At 31.5% G+C, this 22,143-nt stretch overlaps 1 protein-coding gene across 1 annotated transcript in view; it reads left to right on the top strand.

The window, feature by feature from the left end:
- The window catches only part of YES1 (YES proto-oncogene 1, Src family tyrosine kinase), a 79,296-nt gene extending 62,904 nt beyond the window's left edge, over window positions 1-16,392 (top strand). The window contains exons 10-12 of the mRNA XM_051970374.1: window positions 2,066-2,219; window positions 8,513-8,644; window positions 13,707-16,392. Coding sequence (XP_051826334.1) covers window positions 2,066-2,219; window positions 8,513-8,644; window positions 13,707-13,915 — 495 coding nt within the window. The 3' untranslated portion in view covers window positions 13,916-16,392. The remainder of the gene's footprint in view (window positions 1-2,065; window positions 2,220-8,512; window positions 8,645-13,706) is intronic.
- The last annotated feature ends 5,751 nt before the right edge of the window (window positions 16,393-22,143 follow it).

Here is a 22,143-nt window from a genome sequence, read left to right as displayed (position 1 = left end):
CTAGTCATTTGTGCTTTACACTACATCACTGTCTACTTAAAGATTAAACTGAACTAAATAAAAAGGAAAGTTTTAGAACTATATATTTGGGGCACCGCTGTACCTGTAAAGAAAAATTCCTAAATTTTTTGATACATTTTGTTTTGATACAAGAAATATAACTTCCTAACAAACACCCAAAGCGCAAACATTTATAAAATTCATTCCCAGAGAAGATAGTTTGATTATCAGTTATTAAAAGAAAGAAAAGACATGCCCTGCTTTGGTAATGTGGTCCTAATATTGTAGTTGATCAGGATTCATTACATCTTCATATTGAATTTATTTATCTGTTGGTAGTCATATATATAGATAATTTCCTTGCTTATTCATGAAACTCATGGACATTAAATTTTCCTATTTTGAAATCTAATTTCATCAGATAAATTATAAAAAGTAAGAAATCAATAATTGCCTTATTTATCATAGACAATATATAAATTATTTGGACATTTGACTCTGTAGTATGTAAAATAGTAATTTAATGGGTCATTAAAGATGACAGTGTAGTATAATGGAAATGAACACTGGTTTTGAAGTTGGAAGATTTGAGTTCAAGGTAAAGTTTTGCAATTTAATAACTTTATAAACTTAATCTCTTTGATTCTGGGTTCCTTATTTAGAATGGAGATGATAGTGCCTGCTATTGAGGGTTTCTGTGAAGTTCAGATGAGATTATGCATGTGAAAGAAATTTCACTTAGAACTTAGTTCTCCTTTACTGCTTCCAAAGCATTTTCAAATTATAATGCCATAAGAGAAGCCTAATTTGTAGCATCTTAGCTACTTCACTGATTTGTGATTTTTGTCAATGTGGCCTTTCCCTTTACAGGTAAGAATTTTTCTATTTAATCAATTAGAAAGCGGTTATTAAACACCAGCTATATATACTAAGCACAGTGGTGGGCTCTAGGGATTCAAAAATAGACTGAGATGGTCCCTGAGAATTCTTGTAGCCAAAATCACCCTGTGATCAAATTAGTATTGAGCTCTTCTAAACTTATCCAGGCTTGTCTTTGAATAATGGATAGACAGTATTTTATTAGATTCTTATTCAAAATTTTTCCATCTTGCTAAAGAACCTGTTAAAGCTTGCATTCTGTTGACAAATCCTTCAAAAATCTATAGACAGTCACTTCATGATGATGCAACAGAGCAGAACTTTATTATAGAGAATTGTATTATTCTGTAGTTTAGCATGTGTTTTCATTTACCTGTCTTTTGACTCAACAAAAATGACTTTCTGTTTGGAAGGCTTTATTCTAGAGAACAATAGTAATAATTTTTAAGTTAAAATGAATAACATAGCTAATGTGCACTTAGGGATGTTTCTGATTTTTTAATTTATATGGGCAGAAATTGAGCTCTATACCCCTCATTAGGTATCTAACTATAGTATTATAGTTATAGTGTGTATATATATACACATATAGCATATATATAGTATTATAATTCAAGGAATTTGATATTCGTTGCTGGGTGTTAGGTTTCTGACATAATAGCCATGCCTATACGCATTCTGGAGTCATTCCAATACTCTTGTAATCCTTAATAGTTGGAAGATGTATGAACCAGTTTTTCACACACATATTCCCAGGGCACATTAGAGCATGTGCTTGGTATGCCCCTTCTATGAATTCATAGTGGTAGTAATAGTTTATCTTCATTAGCTGTGTTTGTGAATGTATAAATAACTAGATATATTAGTTTACTTCCAGGTTCTTGGCCTGGAATGTACTGATGGGTATCCTTACCCTTCTTCTTTCATATTTGTATCATCCACTCTTTTCCCTGGATTAATGCTGGTATAGTCAAATGACTACTCTAAATGCTATAGGAATCTGTTTCCTAAATAAGTTGAGAGGTGAGCAAAAACTCACTGTGCCAGATCTAGCCCATTTTCTAAAAATCCCAATTTTAACCTAATTTCATTATCATTAAATTGACATTTCTCTTATTGTTAGAAATACATTTTGACAGTCATCTAACTTGTCTCTAAATTGTTACTGTTTCGGTTTCTTCTCAAGATTGCTGATGGTATGGCATATATTGAAAGAATGAACTATATCCATCGAGATCTTCGAGCAGCTAACATCCTTGTAGGAGATAATCTTGTTTGTAAAATAGCAGATTTTGGATTAGCAAGGCTAATTGAAGACAATGAATACACTGCAAGGCAAGGTAAAACTATTTCTGTTATTTGGTCATATCAGACCTTTTGTGACCTCATGTGGAATTTTCTTGACAAGGTAGTGGAATAGTTTGCCATTTCCTGCATTTCCTCATTTTACAGAGGAGGAAACTGAGACAAATGGGATTAAGTGACTTGCCCAAGTTCACACAATTAAGTAAGTGTCTGAGGCTACATTTGAACTCAGGTTTTTCTGACTCCAGGCCCAGCACTCATTCACTGAGCCATCTAGCTGCCGCAAGGTAAAACTAATATTTAGTAAATGTTTGTTACATTATTTTAGAATGAATTTGTTTTGAATATTCAAAAGAAATACAAGTAAGTAGAAGTGCTTTGCATAGCAAATGTATTTCCATGGGACAGTTAACTTTAAAGTCAACACTAACCTTTCTTTTTAAAAATATTTTTATTGATTTTTTAAGGTTATATAAATAATGTTATGTAAATATTTATATAACATTAAAAAATCAACAATAATATTTTTTATATTTTACCCATCTTCCAAAGAACCATCTTTTATGACAAAGAATTACTTTTTTTCTGAACTTATTAAAACAAGCATTTACGTAATAAAGCAGAATAGAAAAAAAGAGGATTGTACATAAAACTGCAAATCTATTATCTACAACTCGCTTTTATTTTTCAATATATAATAGATTTATCATGTAACTTTTTCCCCTTTTCTCTTCCCCCAGCTTAGAGATGGCTACCATTAAAACACAAATATGTATATAAATGTAAAGCAAGAATTAACTTTTATTTAATGAGAGGACAAAAAGGAAAAACTTGACAAAACATAATTAAATACAAGAAGTCTGATATTACACACTATGTTCCACACACATGAACTAATCATTTCTGTTATTCTCCTGCTGCCCTTCATTTCTTTAGAAAAGCAGGAATAGTGTGTGTGTGTAAAATATTTTGGGGCAGGTGCTAAGTTCTTTGTAATTTTGTAATTTTTTTTCTCTATCAAATTCTTCATTTTTGGTGTTTTTTTTTTAATAAAGTTTTAGAATTTTTTTGTTTGTTTCTATATTGCTTAAATTTCTCCTATATTCTTTCCTCCTTCCTCTTCCAGAAAGCATAAAGAATTTTTTTAAAGGGGAAGAAGAGAAAAAAAGTAATCCAAACTAATCAAAACATCACAAAAACATAGCAATATATATGCAAGGTTCCCTTTTCATATCTCTTTTTGGGACCATGTTCTTTGCAACTTTGCAACATTATTTTTCTCCTCCTCCTTTTCCTCTTCCTTTTCCTCTTTCTTCAGAAAAATATATATATTTCCTTGCCTTTTTTTTTTTAACATCACCAATATTTTTTAATATCCCTTAGTGGGAAGCAATCCCATATTTTAAAAAATGAAATTTTGAAAGACAAGGAAAAAAAATCAATAAAATTTATAAATTTCAGAAGTCACAACAAACCTCTATAAAGGTATGAAAGTGGGAATATCATCCTATAAATCTCTTCTTTAGTTCAGTGATTGATGTTTCTGATTTTGTAACATCCATTTTTGACTAATTTGTTTGCCATTGATAGTATTTTCAAAACTGTATCAAAGAGAAGTGAGGAGAATAGGGATTCTTGGTTTCATTCCTGTATTTATTGGCAAAGATTCTAGTTTATTTGCCATTGCAGATGATGTTGCTTTGGGTTTTAGATTAGACATTTTTTATGATATTAAAAAAAAAATTTTGTGCTTAATGCTTTGCCAGATTTTTGTTGTTATTGTTTTATTTTTACCACAAATAAACGTTGTATGCTTTTTATTCATCTATTGAGATAATTGTCTGATTTTTGAAAGTTTTGGGAGTTTTTTGTAAGATAGTTGGTTCAGTGACTTGTCCAAGGTCACACAGCTAGCATGTGGTAAGTGTCTGAAACTGAATTTGAACTCGGGTTCTCTTGACTTCAGGGCCAGTGCTCTATTTATTGTGCCCCCTGTAGTTTATATAGTAGCCATGGAAATATTTATATACAGCAAATAATCCTGCCCTTATAAGTGTTTGCTTTAGTTTATTAGTTTTTCTAAGAAAGAATATAATTGTATGTTTTTTGATATAGGTGGTAAGAATAGGGCTCTTTGTGTGTATTTTGTCTGTTAAAAAGCACACATTTGGACCCTTATACCTTCCCCTCTTAAAAATCTGATCTAACCCCAAGCAAAACAAAAACAAAAAGTTCCTGACTCCAGAAGAATAAAGGAATGTTTTACAAGATAAAGTTCCCTCTTTGTCTTCCATTCCAAAAACTTGTATAACTAAAGCAGCTTCTAATTTTTTTTTTTTTTAAGGGACAGTACATTGATGAAGTGATTTTTCCTAAATGTATTTCTTTTTAGCCAAGTATAATTACAGTAAAACACTGTGTAGCCCATGAAATTTGACAAAGGTGATTTTTATTTGTGTTTTTGAAGTTTTATTAGTCAAGTTTCAATAGGTTGCCAATTTATCAACATAAAGTACCTACTGTGTTTCAAGTACTGTACTAAGCACTAAAATAATAAAAGAAGCAAAAAACATTTTTTTCTCTCAAGGATTTCAGTCTCCTCTCAAAGGGGTCACATGACATTTAAACAATTATTTATATACAAGCTCCATATGGGATAAATTGGAAGTAATCAACAGAGGGAAGGCACTAGAATTAAAGATGATTAGGAAAGACTTCATCTAGAAGATAGGATTTTAGGAGGGACTTAAAGGAATCCATGGAAGTCAGGAGGCAAAGATGAGAGAGAACATTCCAAGCAGGCAGAATTGCCAGTGAAAATGCTGGGAGCTGGGAGCTGAGTTGTTCAAGGGAAAGTAAGGAAGTCAGTTTCATTGGATCACAAACTACATTGATGGTGTAAGGTGTAATAAGATTTGGGGGAAGGTAGAAAGGGAGTTATGAAGGAGTTGCAATGCCAAATGGAGGAATTTATATTTGATTCTGGAGGTAATAGGGAAACATTGGAGAGAGAAAGAAGAAAAAAGTGTGTGTGTTTGTGTGTGTATGTGTGTGTGTGTGTGTTTTGATCAGATTTGTTATTTAGGAGAAGTGCATAACTAGCATCTGAGTGAAAGATGGACTGGACTGGGGAGACATGGCAGGCAGACCAACTCCAGACTATTGCAATAGTCTAGGCATGAAATGATAAAAGCTTGTACCCTAATGATGGCAGTGTCAAGAGAGGAAGGGTCATGTGTGAGAGATGTTATGGAGATAAAATCAAGGAACATTGATATTAGATAGGGAAGGGAGGGAAGGAGAGAAAGTGAAGGGTCAAGATTGACACTAGATTTTAAGCCTGGGTAGCTAGGAGAGTGGCACTATCTTTAACAATATTGGGGAAGTTCAGAAAAGGAGAGGGTTTGGAAGGAAAATATCTAAAAGGCAGTTGGAGGTAGAAATCTGGAGATCATAAATTAGATGATAAATTGAATACATCTGACCTGATGAGATCACAAAATGAAATAATATGGAGTAATCATAGGCAGATTATAGCCTGAGCACCATTGGCCCAACTGTTTTTTAAACTTCAAAGAGTTCAGAATGGTTTTTATATTTTTGAACAAGATTTTATTGTACTTAATTCAATGCAGAATTAACTATTAGCTTGCCAGCCAGATAGATTGACCAGATTTGGCTCTCAATTTATATAGTTTGCTGACACCTGTCAGAAAAGAAGAGCGAGAAAAGAACCCTGTAGAACATCCATTATTGGTATATGTCACCTGGATGAAGTCCAGCACAGGAGACTGAGAAAAAGGGATTGGTATTGTGAGGAGGAAAACTTAAGAGAAATCTAATGAAAAGAGAATATCAAGGACAAGAAAAGAATTAGGAATATTAGAGGCTTCAGAGAGGTAGGAAAAGATCATTAGATGTGATAATTAACAAGTCATCAGTAACTTTGGAGAGAACAGTTTTGGTTGAATAATGACTTCAGAAGCCAGTCAAAGTTTTTTGAGGATAGAACATACATGTTTAGGCACCAGGAAAGAACCAGTAGACAGGAAAAGATTAAAGATAAGTGAGAAAGTGATGATGATGATGATAGAGGGAGCAGTCTGGTAGAGAAGGTAGGATAGAATAGGATTTTAAATTTTTACCATATTGTTTTAATTATGTAATATTTCTTAGAGGAAGTTGTGTAATGGATCAAGTAACAGACCCTAGTTTGAATCTTGCTTCTGTCACTGATGTGGGATCATGCATAAATCTTAGCCTCTATTTCCTTATTTATCCCCACCCCATTTAAAATGGGGATGATGATAAGTACTTATCTCGAAGACTTAGGAGCATCAAATGAAGCAAGACATGTTAAGTGCTTTTCAATCCTTAAAACTTTATATAAATGTTTGAATTATTCTTGTTAGCATGTGCATTGCCCAATGTTAGTGATTGGAGGTGTCCTTGTGTAACTTGTATCTACTAGGAACTTCTGATACTAAGTATAGGAGAAAGGTTGATAACAAATGCTACTGAACGCCTTAGGAGAAAAGAGAATTGTTATTGATTGGGAGAATTAGGAAAGAATGTACAGTGAAGATGGCATTGAAACTGGTTGGTAATAAATTGATGGGATTTCAGCTGGTAATTTTAGAGAAAGGCATTACAGATTAGGAAGCAACACCAGTAGAAATTGGAGGTAGGATGACATGGAATGTATATTGGAATTAGAAAATGACCCACTGAATGAAAAGTAGAGTGGTATATGCCCTTAAATGTCCAAGTAAATGTCTTCAACTTTATTCACTTGGCAATATAGAGGTACTGAAAGATGTTTGGTTTTTTTTAAAATAAAAGCTTATTTATTAAAAGCATATACTTGCAGGGGGGAGGGGCTCAGACTTGATTCAGAGAACCGAAGAATAATGCTGGTTATATCTCCTACCACTCAACCCCTGCATATTCAGAATTTTTTTTTTAATGTTTTTCATTTGATTCCATTTTAAAAAAATTAACAGAAACCTATTTTATCTCCCTTTGAAAAAGAAAGAAAAACAAAATCTTTGTAACAAATATGCTTAGTCAAAGAAAAGAGTTCTTGCAATGACCATGTCTTTCTGTATACATGTATTTCATAAAATATGTGTGACTCAATCTGCTTCTCTTATCTATCACCTCTTGTCAAGAGATAGGTAGCATGTTTCATCTTGAATCCTCTGGAATCTTGATTGGTGCTAATTATTTTTTATTTTTTTTTTCTTTACATTGTTGTTATTCTAATTATTCTTCCTATTTATACAAGTTTCCAAGTTTCTCTGAAAATAATTTCTTATATTTCAGTATTATTACATTTCATTCATATACCAAAATTTATTTAGCTATATGGTCACAACAAAGAAAATTATATTTTTTGTTGATAAGGTCTGGTGTATAACCTGAAAGAGGTGGTATTGCTGGATGGTCATTTGTACATGCGATAATCTTCTGGGCTTAGTTCCAAATTGCTTTCTAGAAGTTTCTTTTAAATATAGCACAACTAGTCAGTCTTTCTGTATTTCTCCATTATTCCCTTCTTTCCCTTTCTTTTCAGCTTCCTTGCATATTTTATCTTCCTCATTAGAATGTAAGTTTCTTATGGCTATTATCTTTTATGTAGTCTTTAGTGTGGCGTGTGGGGCCTCTCCACATGGTCCCAAACAATTTTTCTAGGCTTCCTCTTTCTCCAATCCTATCAGTATATCTTGCACATCAGCACCGCTTATATTTCCCAAAACAAGTTTTGACCCTTCCAACCTCTTTTATTTATGGAATTAACCACTTTATTTGCCTACTCAACCTTCCTTTGTTTTTTTGCTTGTCTTTCTTATTTCTTTTTCCATTCTGGTCTGATTTTTCTTGTACAACAAGACAAATATGAAAATGTGTTTAAAAGAATTGCACATACTTAATCTATATCAGATTGCTTGCTGTCTTAGGGAGTTGAGGGAAGGAGAGAAAAATTTGGAACAAAAAAACTTACAAAAATGTTTGCATGTATATGTATCTTTTATATGTATTCAGAAAAAAATACTATTGAAAAGAAAAAATTATTGAAGCATTTATAGCAAGCATCCTTATGGGTTTGATCGTGTTATTTTATATGATAGTTATTTGTGTGCATTTCTTATTTCTCAGGCTAGATTATAATCTAGGGCAAGGATTTTGACATTGTATCCTTTTGAGCATATAACACATTGTATTACATATAACAGTAGTTAATATTTGTTGAATTAATTTCTACTTTTTATACAAATTTATTTTTAAAATTTTTATTGATTTTTAAGTAATATATCATTCATTTTAGGTGCCAAATTTCCAATCAAGTGGACAGCTCCTGAGGCTGCATTATATGGCCGTTTTACAATTAAATCTGATGTTTGGTCATTTGGAATTCTGCAGACAGAGCTTGTTACAAAGGGTAGAGTGCCATATCCAGGTAAACATGATTTTGAAGTCTTGGTTGTTTCATCAATTATTATTGCTGTGTGTATAATAAATTTAGGTATTATATTTTTATTATATGCTGTATCTCTTTATGGAATTTCCCACATCAATGAAATCCTAGGACTAAACAAAACATAAGATGAGATTAATCAGTCTTTAAGTCCTCTGTTTGACAGTTAAGACCCTTTAAAATCTGGCCTTAACCTACCTTTTCATTCTTATACATTACTCTCCTTCACATACTCTATGATCCAGTCAAACTTGACCTCCTTGTTATTCACACAAAACATTTTTTCTTCAATCTCCATACCTTTGATCATACTGTCTTCTGTATCTGGAATGCATTATATTTCTTTCACATATTGGTTCCCTTCACAACACTAGTCAAACACAACATCAGAACTTGTAATTCATCACCCCAGTTATGCCTCCCAAGCCCAAATTGCCTTTATTTAATTTTACATGTTTTATAGATAAGTTTCTAAACTGGTATACCTTCTATGCTTCATCTAACAAGATGAAAGGGAAAGAAAAAAAGGAAAAAAAGCATAATCATGCATACATAAATCTTTATAGTTTTATAAATCACCAACTATGTGACTCTAGTCTCAACACTCTGTCATTGGATTTATATAAAATTTATCTATTCACTACTCTACCACATAACATTTGTTATTTTTCAAAACAGCCTCATATGATCTAGTTTCTCAAAGATATACTTTTGCAGATTCAATTGCACTGCCAACAGAATCGGTTTTATTTGAATCTGGATCTGTTGGTCAGAATGGCAAATTTTAACTACAACAGCTTTAAAAGTTATCTACCAATTTATAAAGGGATGAGATGGTTTTACTTTTTCTTTGAGGTTTAACATCCTAGAAGTCCTTTAAATATGTAAAGTACAGCCATTAACTTAATACCCATAAAAATATTTTAAAGTCAGGATTCATATGCTTATTGAACCCCCTAATATTTTTGTAAAATAATTTATATTACTTTGTTATTCTCAATTTTATAAACACCAATTGACATGTATATTTCTATGCAAAAGCATAAAAATAGAGGGTCATATATAAAACTATAAATTATCTAGCTATATATATGGTTTGCTTTTTAAAAAATTATAAATTCAATGTGTTAGTTTCAAGGCCATCATTGTCTCTCTGAACATCCTTTGAATTCCTTCTGTATATATTTTTTAATTTAATATTTTATCTTCCTCTCAATTATATGTAAAAAGTTTTTTTGGGTTTTTTGTTTGTTTTGCTGAGGCAATTGGATTTAAGTGACTTGCCAAGGGTCACACAGCTAGGAAGGAAGTGTTAAGTGTCTGAGACCAGATTTGAACTCAGTTCTCCTGGCTTCAGGGCTGGTGCTCTATCCACTGCGCCACTAGCCACTTTAGTTGTCGCTAAAAACAGTTTTTAACGTTGATTTGAGTTCCAGATTCTTTCCCCTCCTTACTTTAAATTTGATAATGTTATACATGTATAGTCATGCAAAATATTTCTATTATCATATTGTGGGGGGGAGAAAAAGAAAACCTTAGCTACCTCCCTCCCCACCAAAAAAAAAAAAAAAAACCCAAACCTCAAGAAAAATTAAGAATATTTTTTAAGTCTGCTTCAGTCTGTATTCAGATACCATCAGAATTTGGGTATGGATAGCATAGAATAGCATAGAATTGTCATTATGTTGCTGAGAGTAATTATGTCATTCACAGTTGATGTTTTTACAATATTGCTGGTATTTTGTAGACAGCACATTTCATTTTATATCAGCTCATGGAATTCTTCCAGGTTCTTCCAAGAGCAGCCTGCTCATCATTTCTTATAGCACAATAGTATTATTCTATCACAATCACATACCACAGTTCATTCATCCATTCCACATTTGATGGGCATTCCTTAAATTTCCAATTCTTTACCCCCAAAAAAAGTACTGCTGTAAATTTTTTTTGTACATATAGATCCTTTTCCTTTTAGTTTTGTCTCTTTTAAAAGCATACAGATCTCATGGGTATACATAGTTTTTTATGCCCTTTAGACATAGTTCAAATTGCTTTATAGAATGGTTGAATCTATTCACCATTTCACCAACAGTTTGAACCTAGTATTTAAAGTAAATCATGATTTTAGATAATACAAATAGGTAAAGATTGCAAAAACTTATTAAAGCATTTTTAAATTTTCTATGGGGTTTAAATAGATATCTCATCCTATAACTTTCTTTATAACAAAAAGAAAGCAAATTAATTTCTACTCAGAAAAAGAGGATAATGGGATCTTACTTTGAAGTCAATAAGGCATATAGCATTCCACAAAATTGTTTATCCTGTCTTTGCTTAAAGACATGCCCTGAAAAGGTACTCTTTGTCCCCAGTGCAGCCAGTCTTATTTATGTTTTTTTTTTTAATTAAATAATTATGCTTTTTGGAGACAGTTATTTTCTGTCAAATGGGAGTTTGAAAAATGACTTAAGAGAAATGGGAAGAAGTGATAACCTTTTTTAAAAGAGGTGATGGATTCAATATATAGAATGAAACAAATCAATTCTCTGGATATGATGCAACAAATTTGTTTTGCTTAATTATTGATATTTGCTATAGAGGTTGTGGGCAGGAGAACAAATAAATGTTTGTTAACTAAAAGAAAAGATTAATTTAAAATTTATTTTTTAAATGGAAAGTTAACACGGTTTCATTTTAATGTTTAAAACACTATTACAGCTTTATATTTACAAGATATATGCATGGGTAATTTTTCAGCATTGACAATTGCAAAACCTTTTGTTCTAATTTTTCCCCTCCTTTCCCACCCCCTTCCCCAGATGGCAGGTTGACCAATACATAAACATTGGATCATTTTAAACAATTTTATTTAGGCTACATTATTCTAATACTAAAATCCTACTCTGGTGCTTTGTCATGGTATAAAGCCAATCCTAAATTCTTAGTTTGTCCCAATAAATATAAGTGATATAGTAAATAGGGAGCTGGACCTGGAATCAGGAAGGCTTATCTTCCTGAGATCAAATCTGGCCTCTGAAACTTACTAGCTGTGTGACCCTGGGCAAGTCACCTGACTTTTTAACCTTATTTTCCTTATCTATAAAATGAGTTGGAGAAGGAAGTGGCAAAGCACTCTAGTATCTTTGTCAAGAAAACTCTAAATGAAGATAGGATGAATCAGACGTGACTGAAACAGCTGAACAAAAAGAAGATGACAGTTATCAGTGAGATGTAGAAATTCTAGAAGATCCCTACCAAACCAAAATATGTAATCAAGATGACTTATCCTTTTGTCTAAGGATTAGCCAACCTAAGTTTAGAGAGTTTATGTCACTAATAAAAAGTTTGTTATCAAGTAATGACTCATGAAACTCTATACTAAGACATAGAAAAGAGCCTTAATCTTTGTTTATATCCCTGTAAGAAATATTTCCTGAAGTACTTCGATATACATTTGTTTTCTGGTAGTGATGATAAGCATCCTTTGTAAACAAAGGCATTTATAATGAAAAAATAATGAAAATCTAACTATGAGGAAAACCTTGGAGTTTCTGACCAGAACCCAAACAATTGCTATTGACATGTATTCTTGAGACATCAAAACCCAGACAGTGGCCAAGTGAGAGGTTAGGGCTGGGACCTATTATTGGCCTAGTAGTGAGAGCTTATAGTGATTTGGACTTAAGGTTAGATCAGATCACTTCATTTGAATTTTTATAGGTTTTGTCAAAGCCTGGTTTTCCAGGCTTTGAAATCATAAATGAAACCACATGAGGGGAGAAAAAAAGTTAATTAGCCCATTTTAAAAAGAAATAATAGTATAAATAAGGAAGAAAAAAAAAAAAGAAAGAAAAATGTAGCCTCAAATTCAAGATACTACTTGAAGAAACTTTGTAAAGTGCCCCTGTATGAACCTTTTAAGATTGTCTTTCTAAAAAAAATTAGTTAGCAACATCACACCTGCTCCAATTCAATGTGATGCTTTAAATTTAAATTAGCACAAAAATGAAGATATTAATAATCACTTTTAAAGTCTATATTATTAAGAAATACTGTAGAGTTTCATTAAGGATATGTAATTTTCATGTTTCTCTACAAGTTGGTTGTATCATTCAGTCATTTCAATTGTATCTGACTCTTTGTGACTCCATTTGGTTTTTCTCAGCAAAGGTGCTAGAGTACTTGGCCATTGGGATAAACAGGGTAAAGTGACTTGTATGAAGTTTACAGCTACTAAGTGTCTGAAGCTGGATTTGATCCCACAAAGAAGAGTTCCTAATTCTGGGCCCTGCAATATATCTATTGTGCCACCTGGTGCCCCTAGTAGGATCCTAGAATTATAGTCTCTTGTTCTTAAATCATGATTATGTCAAGAAGTCATAGATCTTAAGATATTAAATGTTTTTTCTCAGAACAATAATCAGGCTCTTCATAAAATGATTTATTACATTTATTTTCTCATTAATAAGCAACATTTTAGATATCAATGATAGTTTCATTACTGTTTCTTTTCATCTTCATGATAATCACCTATGAAGTAGACAATTTTTTTTTTTTAAATCATGTTGCTGATAAGGAAATAAAATCTGAGCTCAATTAACTTCTCTAAAATCACAAAGTTCAGAAATAGCAGAACCAGAAATATAAATTATCTTTATGATTTCAGTCCTAATGCTCTGTTACACCACACTGTCTCTACTACTCTGTTTCAAGTTTGGGGTACCAGTGTTAGATTTATAACTTAACTGAGGATATTAATATCAAGAAATAAACTAAATTGATACTTATAGCCTCAAATCTTTGAAATTGCTTATATTAAATTCATGGTGAGTTTTAGTAGTATTAAATAAAATGTCATTTTGGTACATTTGGTACATTTTGATACATGAAGTATTCTTATTTAAAAGATATTAAGTTGCCCATTTGACTTTTGTTAGGTTTTTAAACTTAGTCTTTCCCCCAAACAAATATATTTGACTACACACTCTACCCCGTCCCCCAAACCTAATCCTACTATTTGCTGCTTTAAATATTTTTGTACCAGGGATGGTAAATCGTGAAGTACTGGAACAGGTAGAACGGGGATATAGAATGCCTTGTCCTCAAGGCTGTCCAGAATCTCTCCACGAGCTGATGAACCTTTGTTGGAAGAAGGACCCTGATGAAAGACCAACATTTGAATATATTCAGTCCTTCTTAGAAGACTACTTTACTGCTACAGAACCACAATACCAGCCAGGTGACAATTTATAAGTCACACGCCTATACGTATATGCACAAATTTGCCAAAATGTAAAGAACTTGTGTAGAGTTCCTCACTTATATAAAGGAATCTAAAGAAGAAGATCTTCTCCACTCTGCATGCTTTTCATGGCAAACTGGAATTCCAGATATGGTTGCACAAAACCACTTTTTAAGTGTTAAACTCTAATGAACCAATGATGCAATTTTCCAATTTATTTCAGGGTCCAAAGGAAGTTTAATTAAAATACTAATGACATTATGAGTGTTGGCATGATAATGAATAGCAACAAGGCTACTATTTGTAAATCCTTTCCTTTATTTCCCTCAAACTTAAAAATTTCAACCTTAGGAGAAAACTGTTTAGCAATTATGTGTAAACCTGGGAGATAAACACTAATGTAAAATGACACTACAGTATAATTTTTAAGCCAAGGAACTTTTTGGTATGGGACCAAACACTTCCATTCCAGTTCTGTAAAATTTTATCCATTCATAATTTTAAGAAAATTTATCATTTTTGATAAACTCAAGACATTGATTTAATTTTTTCTTTTTTTTTTGAAGAGAAGAAAAATTAACCTAAATAGTATATAACTTGATTAAATGTTAGATGTCAGTCAATGGAATTGGAAAGCATAATGCACTGTTAATACTTATTTTAATGTAACTGGAAAATAGCATGAGAGATTTTTCTTTTTAATTATGTTTTGATTAGCTCAAATTAGAATAATGAGGTATCTAGGAAATATGCTAATATTTTATAAGGTTTATGATAATAAAAGTTGACAATTTGTGACTTGAAACCATAGCCTACAATCTGAGGGGAGAGTTATTAATCTTTAGTTGCTAAGAAGAAAGAAAATAAAGGCCAATCTTTAGACAGTGCATTTTTTAAAAAATGAATTTGGTACTGTGAGATGTAACTATGTACTCATGGTGATGGGTGCCACAAATGTAAAATGTCACTAGTTCAGGGATTTGAATGATTGCACTTTTGCTTTTTTTGAATATAACGTTTGACAGGAAGATATATTTAAGAGGAAAAATGGGAAAAGAAAATTTGAAAAAATTATAGGTAGAGGGACAGTGTTTAATGTTGGCTTAATAATAATGACAGTATGGTTTTTCTGCCATTCAAAACATCCCACATTGTAACTTTTCTGTGTTTTCAGAGATAGGTAATAAGACTAAGGGAATGAGGCCTCTATGGCTTTATTTTTTAAAATAGAAATCTCAATTCTGTGTGGTCCTCTACAAAGTAGTTAACATGGAAAGTTATATATGCCCTTTATTACAACAATGCTGTCATTATCCAAAACATTTTTGGAACTCTTTGATTTGGAATTGCCTTCAAAACAGCTTTTCTTTTGATTGTTCCCAATGGTGACAGTTCTTAGTCATTTGTTAGATGAATTTTCTTTTTTGGAAATAGCTCAAAGTTCAGAATTAGTTATGGTGTATATGGTAGATGATCAAGTTGGATGACAACTCTTAAGGGTTACTTAGGTTTAAAAGAGAGATTTAACTGTTAAGTAAATGAAACTAGTTTTCTTGTGTGACTTACAGGCTAGCTTTAAAGGTAATTCCACAAATGAAGTTCCCCTTGTAATAAATGTAGTTTTCAAAGGAACTATCTTTGAAGGACCTCATTTATGTTATATTAAAAAAAAAAAAGATTTCTTTGCAGTCATACCTTGTATTAAGCAATAAATAACATCATGTCTCTACAATTTGGGAATGAAGTTTATAATTTTGTTACCTGAATAAAATCATGAAAATTTTAATTTTTGCTATGGTATTGGCTGGAATTGCAATTTTTTTTAATGATTAGGATTTTTTTGTCTTAATGCAAATGGGCAGTAGAATTCTGGTACTAAAAGTTATGATTTTTCATGTTTACATTACCTACTTAGTATTGAATCCCTCTACCAAATGAATCTTTCTAAGAATAGTGCCATCATATTTTCCCTTATCTTCTATATAAACCTGTGATATCAGATTTTTAAAGGGCTTTATGTAAACTATGAAATTGTAATTTTTCTAAGCATTTAAAAAGGGTAACACTATTATATGTTTATGTACTAATGTTGTTAAAGAAAAAGAAAAGCCAGAAAATGAGGCTGGTATTCATTAGGTTTTAACTGAATGGAATAGTTCCTTGTAATAACATTTGTATAGTAAAGAAATTAAACACTAACTTAATATGTATTCATTTTAAATGGTTATGTATTTTTAAACTTGTTGAGAAAATCAACTTTATACATTAAAAGATTTTTTTTTTCCAACAACTTTTCATCTTGAAAATCTTAATGTGGAATTTACCCTAACCAAAAATGAAAGTTGACAAAAAAAAAAAAAAAGCTTCTAGCACAAACACTTTTTAAAACTGAATAATGGTAGCCTGAAACTTAATATTTTTATAAAATATTGTAATATTGACTTGTTTTTGTGGATACACTTGAAAATAAAAGTTCTCCTTGAATGCAGCTGTTGGTGTTCAAGTTCTTTTTCTAATAAAAATTCCATGAGTATAAAAGAGTTTTTAAAAATAAAAGGCATTTTGAATTTATTTTATTTAAAACCTTTTGCATTACTTAGATTTGAAGAACTTGTTAGTTATTGTCTGATTTAATCATAACTTTAAAACTTAGTTTTTCTCTCTCAGATAATCTAGTCACATAGTTAATTTTTCATTATTATTCCTCCACAGATATTCATGTGTGTGTGTGTGTGTGTGTGTATGTGTGTGTGTGTAAATAATAGAAATGATGAAAATAATATGAAGTTATTTTAATGATGTTTCAGGTGATCAATTACAATCATTTCCTTTCTTTTAAATTTATATACTATTATATTGTTGTACATATAAAGCCATTTTTCTGTGTAATAATTTAAGAAAAATATGGGTTTTTAAAAAATATCAATACATTTTTCTTTTTTCTAATGACTATCTTCCCCCCTGCTCCATTAGAACTTCTACTTAAAACAAATAAGTAGAATTAAAAAAACCAAATCAGCTCATTGGCCATATATGTGTTTCACTCTATAGCTATAGTTTACCTTTTTGCCAGCAGGTATGTTTCATCATCGGTCCTTTCAAGTCATAATTAGATGCTGCATTGGCAGAGTTTTGAATTCTTTCAACGTTGACAAAAGTATCTTTAAAAATATAATCACTTGATCAATTCTGATGGACTTGGCTCTCTTCAACAACGAGATGATTCAAACCAATTCCAATTGTTCAGTTCATGAAGTTCATGTTCATGAAGAGTGCCATCTACACCCAGAGAAAGGACTATGGGAATTGACTGTGGACAACAACATAGCATTTTTGCTCTTTCTGTTATTGTTTGCTTGCATTTTTGTTTTCCTTTTCAGATTTTTTTTTCTTTCTAGATCCCATTTTTCTTGTGCAACAAGATAACTATATAAATATATATTGGATTTAACATATATTTTAACATATTGTTAACATATTGTATTGGACTACCTGCCGTCTAGGGGAGGGCATAGGGGGAAGGAGGAGAAAATTTGGAACATAAGGTTTTGCAAGGGTCAAGGTTGAAAAATTACCCATGCATATATTTTGTAAATAAAAAAGCTGTAATGAAATTAAATATATATATAATATATATATATATATATAGTCATTTTTAACAGATGCTTTAACTATTTGGATATACTAGTGATTATATTATTAGAATTCCCTACTTTTTATTTCTTACTATTTTTTCTTAATTTTTTAAAAATTGTAATAAGTTTATTAATAGTCATACAATTGGATCTCTGATTTCATCGATTTGGCTATTTCTTCCAGTGATGTGATTTGCAACTCTTACCCATAGCATCACTTAAATTTCACTACAGGACATCCACCCAACATACAGGGGACTTTTTTTACATATTCTTGCCAAGTAGCTAGCCTATTTTTTTTCTCTTTCCTCCTTTCATGCCTTTTTTTTTTTTAAATATAACATCCCTTTATCTAGTGACTGTCACTTTTCTTTTGTAATTCCCTTAATTTGTATTATGTTGCAGACTGCTCATTCTCATGTTGCATTTCTCAATAGCTGTTCCAATGATGTCAGTTTCAGTTCTTCAAAGATTTCCAGTTTCCATGACTTGGAATAAACACATTAAAAACCATGAACCTTTGTTATGGGGAAGAGCTTGGGATCATAAAAAGAAATTGCAGCTTCTTAATAGTAATCTGGCCCATATCTTTCCTCCTCTTCCTTTTTAGGTTCAATTCTTCAGCCATGTTCATTGTCTATCTAAAATTAATGAATATTTTCTATCAGCAATATATTTTACTCATACATATGAGCTAATAAATGAGCTTAATACATTGTCCCTACAACTGTATTTCATAATCTAAACCATTTCAGTGGTTGACAAGTACAATGCTTTTTCACTTATTTTAAATATTTTATATTATAGCAACATGAGGCTTTTGGTATATGCTGTAAGTTTTTTGTCTTTCCCTTACTCTTGAACCATATTTTTTTTTGGTCTTTAATTATTCATAGAACATCTTAGAATTTCTTTACCTCTTCATCCTCTGCATCAAGTTTTTGTAATATAATTTACAATTATTTTCAGTGGTTCACTTTTTGCAAATAATTCCTTATGAGCACTATAGTACAGAGTTAATCAGATGTCCTATGAAATGATTTTTCTTGTTGCCTTTGGAGTTGTGATAGAACCAACTCCTTTATTTGCTTCTCCGCTGAGAACTTAGAAGCTATCCTTCCACTCACATACAATGTTTTTCTGTTTTCTGGTTTTGCTTTTAGTGTGAGAATATGAAGACCAGTATAGTTTCATATTATGAAAAAGTTGAAATGCATAGAAGTTCAGTTGTATTTCCATGCAGTGGACAAGAATCTAACATTTCAGTTACCAACATCTAACAGTCTAAAACTGATTCTTAACATTCCTTGTCTTCCTTGGGTTATTTTGTATTCTTTGCTTAATTAATGTATGAAAACACATTGCTGCTAACTATATTCTTAGCTCTAGGGTTACAAATAGAAAAGCAAGACAGTTCCCTGCTCTTAAAGAGCTCACATTCCACAAAAGCCCTAAGGGTGTAGCAGCAAAATAGACTAATCCAAATTCTTTAATGTATTTTCTACTAATAAAAGCTGTATGCATTTCTGAATCCGAACCATTTGACAGTGCCAAGAGTTTGGGTGTAAAAAAATGTCTTTCCTAAGTTTCCAGTAATTGTGACTGCTGAAGTGTTGCCAGGTCATATCGCTAACCAGAGTTGACTCCCAGGGTGATGGTTGTTGGAATGAGCTAGGAGTAGAGCAGGTAGTCTGTGGGGTGCTGCTATTCTTGGATTCCTAGACTGAATTCTAGATTATTTCCATCTGTGCCTGAAGGAAGCTGCTATAACCAAAGAATTCATTACCATGTGTCTAGTCTACTGGTGAGGAATTTATCCACACTTAACTGGGCTGGTCCTCAGAAAGAAGTCTTATTTTCAGGATTATAATGATATTACTTAATTTTTTTAGAATGCTTTGAAAATACTGAGGAAAACATTGAACAACATAAAATCCAAATAAAAAGTGGAAAATGTATTTTTAAAAAATCCCAAGAGTTCTTTGTATTGCCTCCTACATAATACATAATTAAAAGTTATTTTTGTCATCTTTTGCAATCAAATTAATGTCACTGAACATTAAGAGCCTACCATGTATGACGCACTTGTTAAATTCTTGATATACAAACACAAAAATGAAATAGGCTCCATCCTCCAGGACCTTACCTTGGTTTGCATTGGGGAAGAAAAACACAAGTGAAAACACAAGGTAATTTGAAGAACACTTTCAAATGAAAAAAATTTTGCAAACCCTAAAAACTGGAAGAAATGATGGTCAATTAAATATTAAATACAAATGAAATGGAATCCTAAGCTGAGCCTTATTTTTCTTATTTTTATATAGTTGAAAAAGCTAAGACTCAAGAGATATCTCTAGATTCTCTAGATCTCTAGATCTAGAATCATAGATTTTCTAGCTCATATTCCAAGACTAGCCAGCATGCTGTCTTTTTATAGACCATTCTCTATATGATAAAAAATTAGAATATACAAATTAGAATACATTGAATCTTAAATTTATGAAGAATAGCTCTAGTAATATCAGCTCAAATATATTGATAATGACTTCAAGGATATCAATGATAATTTATCAATGACCTGCAAATCTCCCACAGTAATCTTAAGAACAATTTTCATTTAGATCACAACCGTGAGACATGATTTCAGAAATTGTAAACCCTACGTTCTCCCCATCACTTTTATAAACGCAACTAATGTAACCATTGTAATAAATAGCCACACAGTAGTAACTATTTTATGTCAAGAAATGTGATGTAATTATTCAACAATCCAATTAATAAAGTTACATACTATAAAAGACAACATTTTTCAAATGTTATCAGTCAAATATAGGAAAAACCTTGGGCTTGGTTATTCTTAGTCTACTCTTCATTTTGCAGAGAAGGAAACTAAGGTCCAGAGAAATGAAGTGATTTGCCCAAGATCCATAGATAATAAACAAATTTTGAATTAACATTCTCAGCCTCCATATCCAGTATTCAGGGTTCCAAATATTTACAGTTTGTTGGGCTTTCTTCCCATCTTATAAAATTCAGAGTTAAGACACCTTGCTTTATTATCAAGTTATATTAAAATAGTCCAAAATACAAAAATAATCACTTAGGAATGAAGAGAGTATTATTCACAATAACAATTGTGTGATGATTCACTATGACAGCTCTTCTCAGCAATACAGTGATGGAAGACAATTACTAAAGACTAGATAGAAAATGCTATGCACATCCAGAGTCAGAACTGTGGAGTCTGAATGCAGATCAGAGCATACAATTTTCACATTTTTTTTTCTTAAGGTTTTTACCTTTTCTGATTTTTCTTTCACAATATGAAATGTGGAAATGTTTAACATGATCATACATGTATAATCTTTTTTTAAAAAGTTATTGCAATTTAAAAAAAAAAAACCCTTCTTAGACTAGAAGACTTGCTACTATAAGTACTGTCTTAGTTTTTACTCAGTTTTGAACCCCTTGCTAGTGTTAAAATTAATTTTGTTTATATGACTAAAGTTATCACAACTAGGTTAGTTTAGAAGCTTTTTTACTTCCTCTCACTGTCATCCTAACCAATTTTTTTCCCTTCACAAGTCTTTAAGTACAAATGGACCAGCTATTCTTTTGTGTTTTTTGGGGGGTTAAATCTGAAGTCATGAACTATGAGCTCCCTCATTTCTCCTCATTTTGAGTTTATACTTCAAAACTCGTATTAGTCCATCAACCATTCAACCAACCTTATGCCATTTGTCTTTCTGGAATACAGAGATGGTATTTCTAGGCTAATCCCATTTATTTGCATCTTTGAATTCCTTCTCTCTCCTCTTTAGGAGCTCTCTTCTGTCATCTCTAATTTTCAATCTTTACTAGCTCCTTACCTTCTGCCATCAAAAAGTCTTATTCTCTCATTCTTTATCCCTATTCTCTCCTACAGCTATTTCTACCTCTTTTCACTGGGAGTCATCTTTATTTTCTTAATTATTATAAATAGTCTTTTTTCCAGCCTTCAACCTGAGTTCCCAATTGACTCCTGAATATCCTCTCCAGACTCAACTTTTGTAACAGTCTTCTCTTCCTGCTTCCCTTCCTACCTGACTGACCATTTGGTTGGTGGCCATAATGAGAAAAGGGATGGATTCAAGAGATAAAATTAATTTATTGTGAATTGAAAAAAAAAATTCTGAGAAGGTAAATTTGATGAAAAAGTAATATATTACATATGGCATGTAAGGGAAAAGAGTCAAGGACGACTAAGGTTGAGAAATATGGATAACTTGTGCAGAAAAGAATATTTAATATTCTATTGACTATGATGCAATAAAATTATATTAAAGGACCAATGAAGAAATGTTTAAAAAGTAATTGGAAAGCTATAAATAATTCTAAAATATGGATGGGTTCAAAGAACAAATTATAGAAATCATAGGTAATATAATTTGCAATTCTTTAAAATGCTATATAAAGTTTTTTATAATTACCATGAAAAAGAATGACAATGAAAAAAGATAGCAATATTTTTGGAATATCAGTCTAAGACAGGAGTTTATTTATGTATTTTATTTTACATATTTAAAAGCATTGTTCTAAGAAGGAACACATCACATGAAAATGCT

The sequence above is a fragment of the Antechinus flavipes genome, chromosome 1 (assembly GCF_016432865.1).
Source record: "Antechinus flavipes isolate AdamAnt ecotype Samford, QLD, Australia chromosome 1, AdamAnt_v2, whole genome shotgun sequence".
NCBI classification, from domain to species: Eukaryota; Metazoa; Chordata; class Mammalia; order Dasyuromorphia; family Dasyuridae; genus Antechinus; species Antechinus flavipes.
Note: the sequence above shows the minus strand (reverse complement) of the source record. Positions and strands in the feature narration are given on the sequence as shown.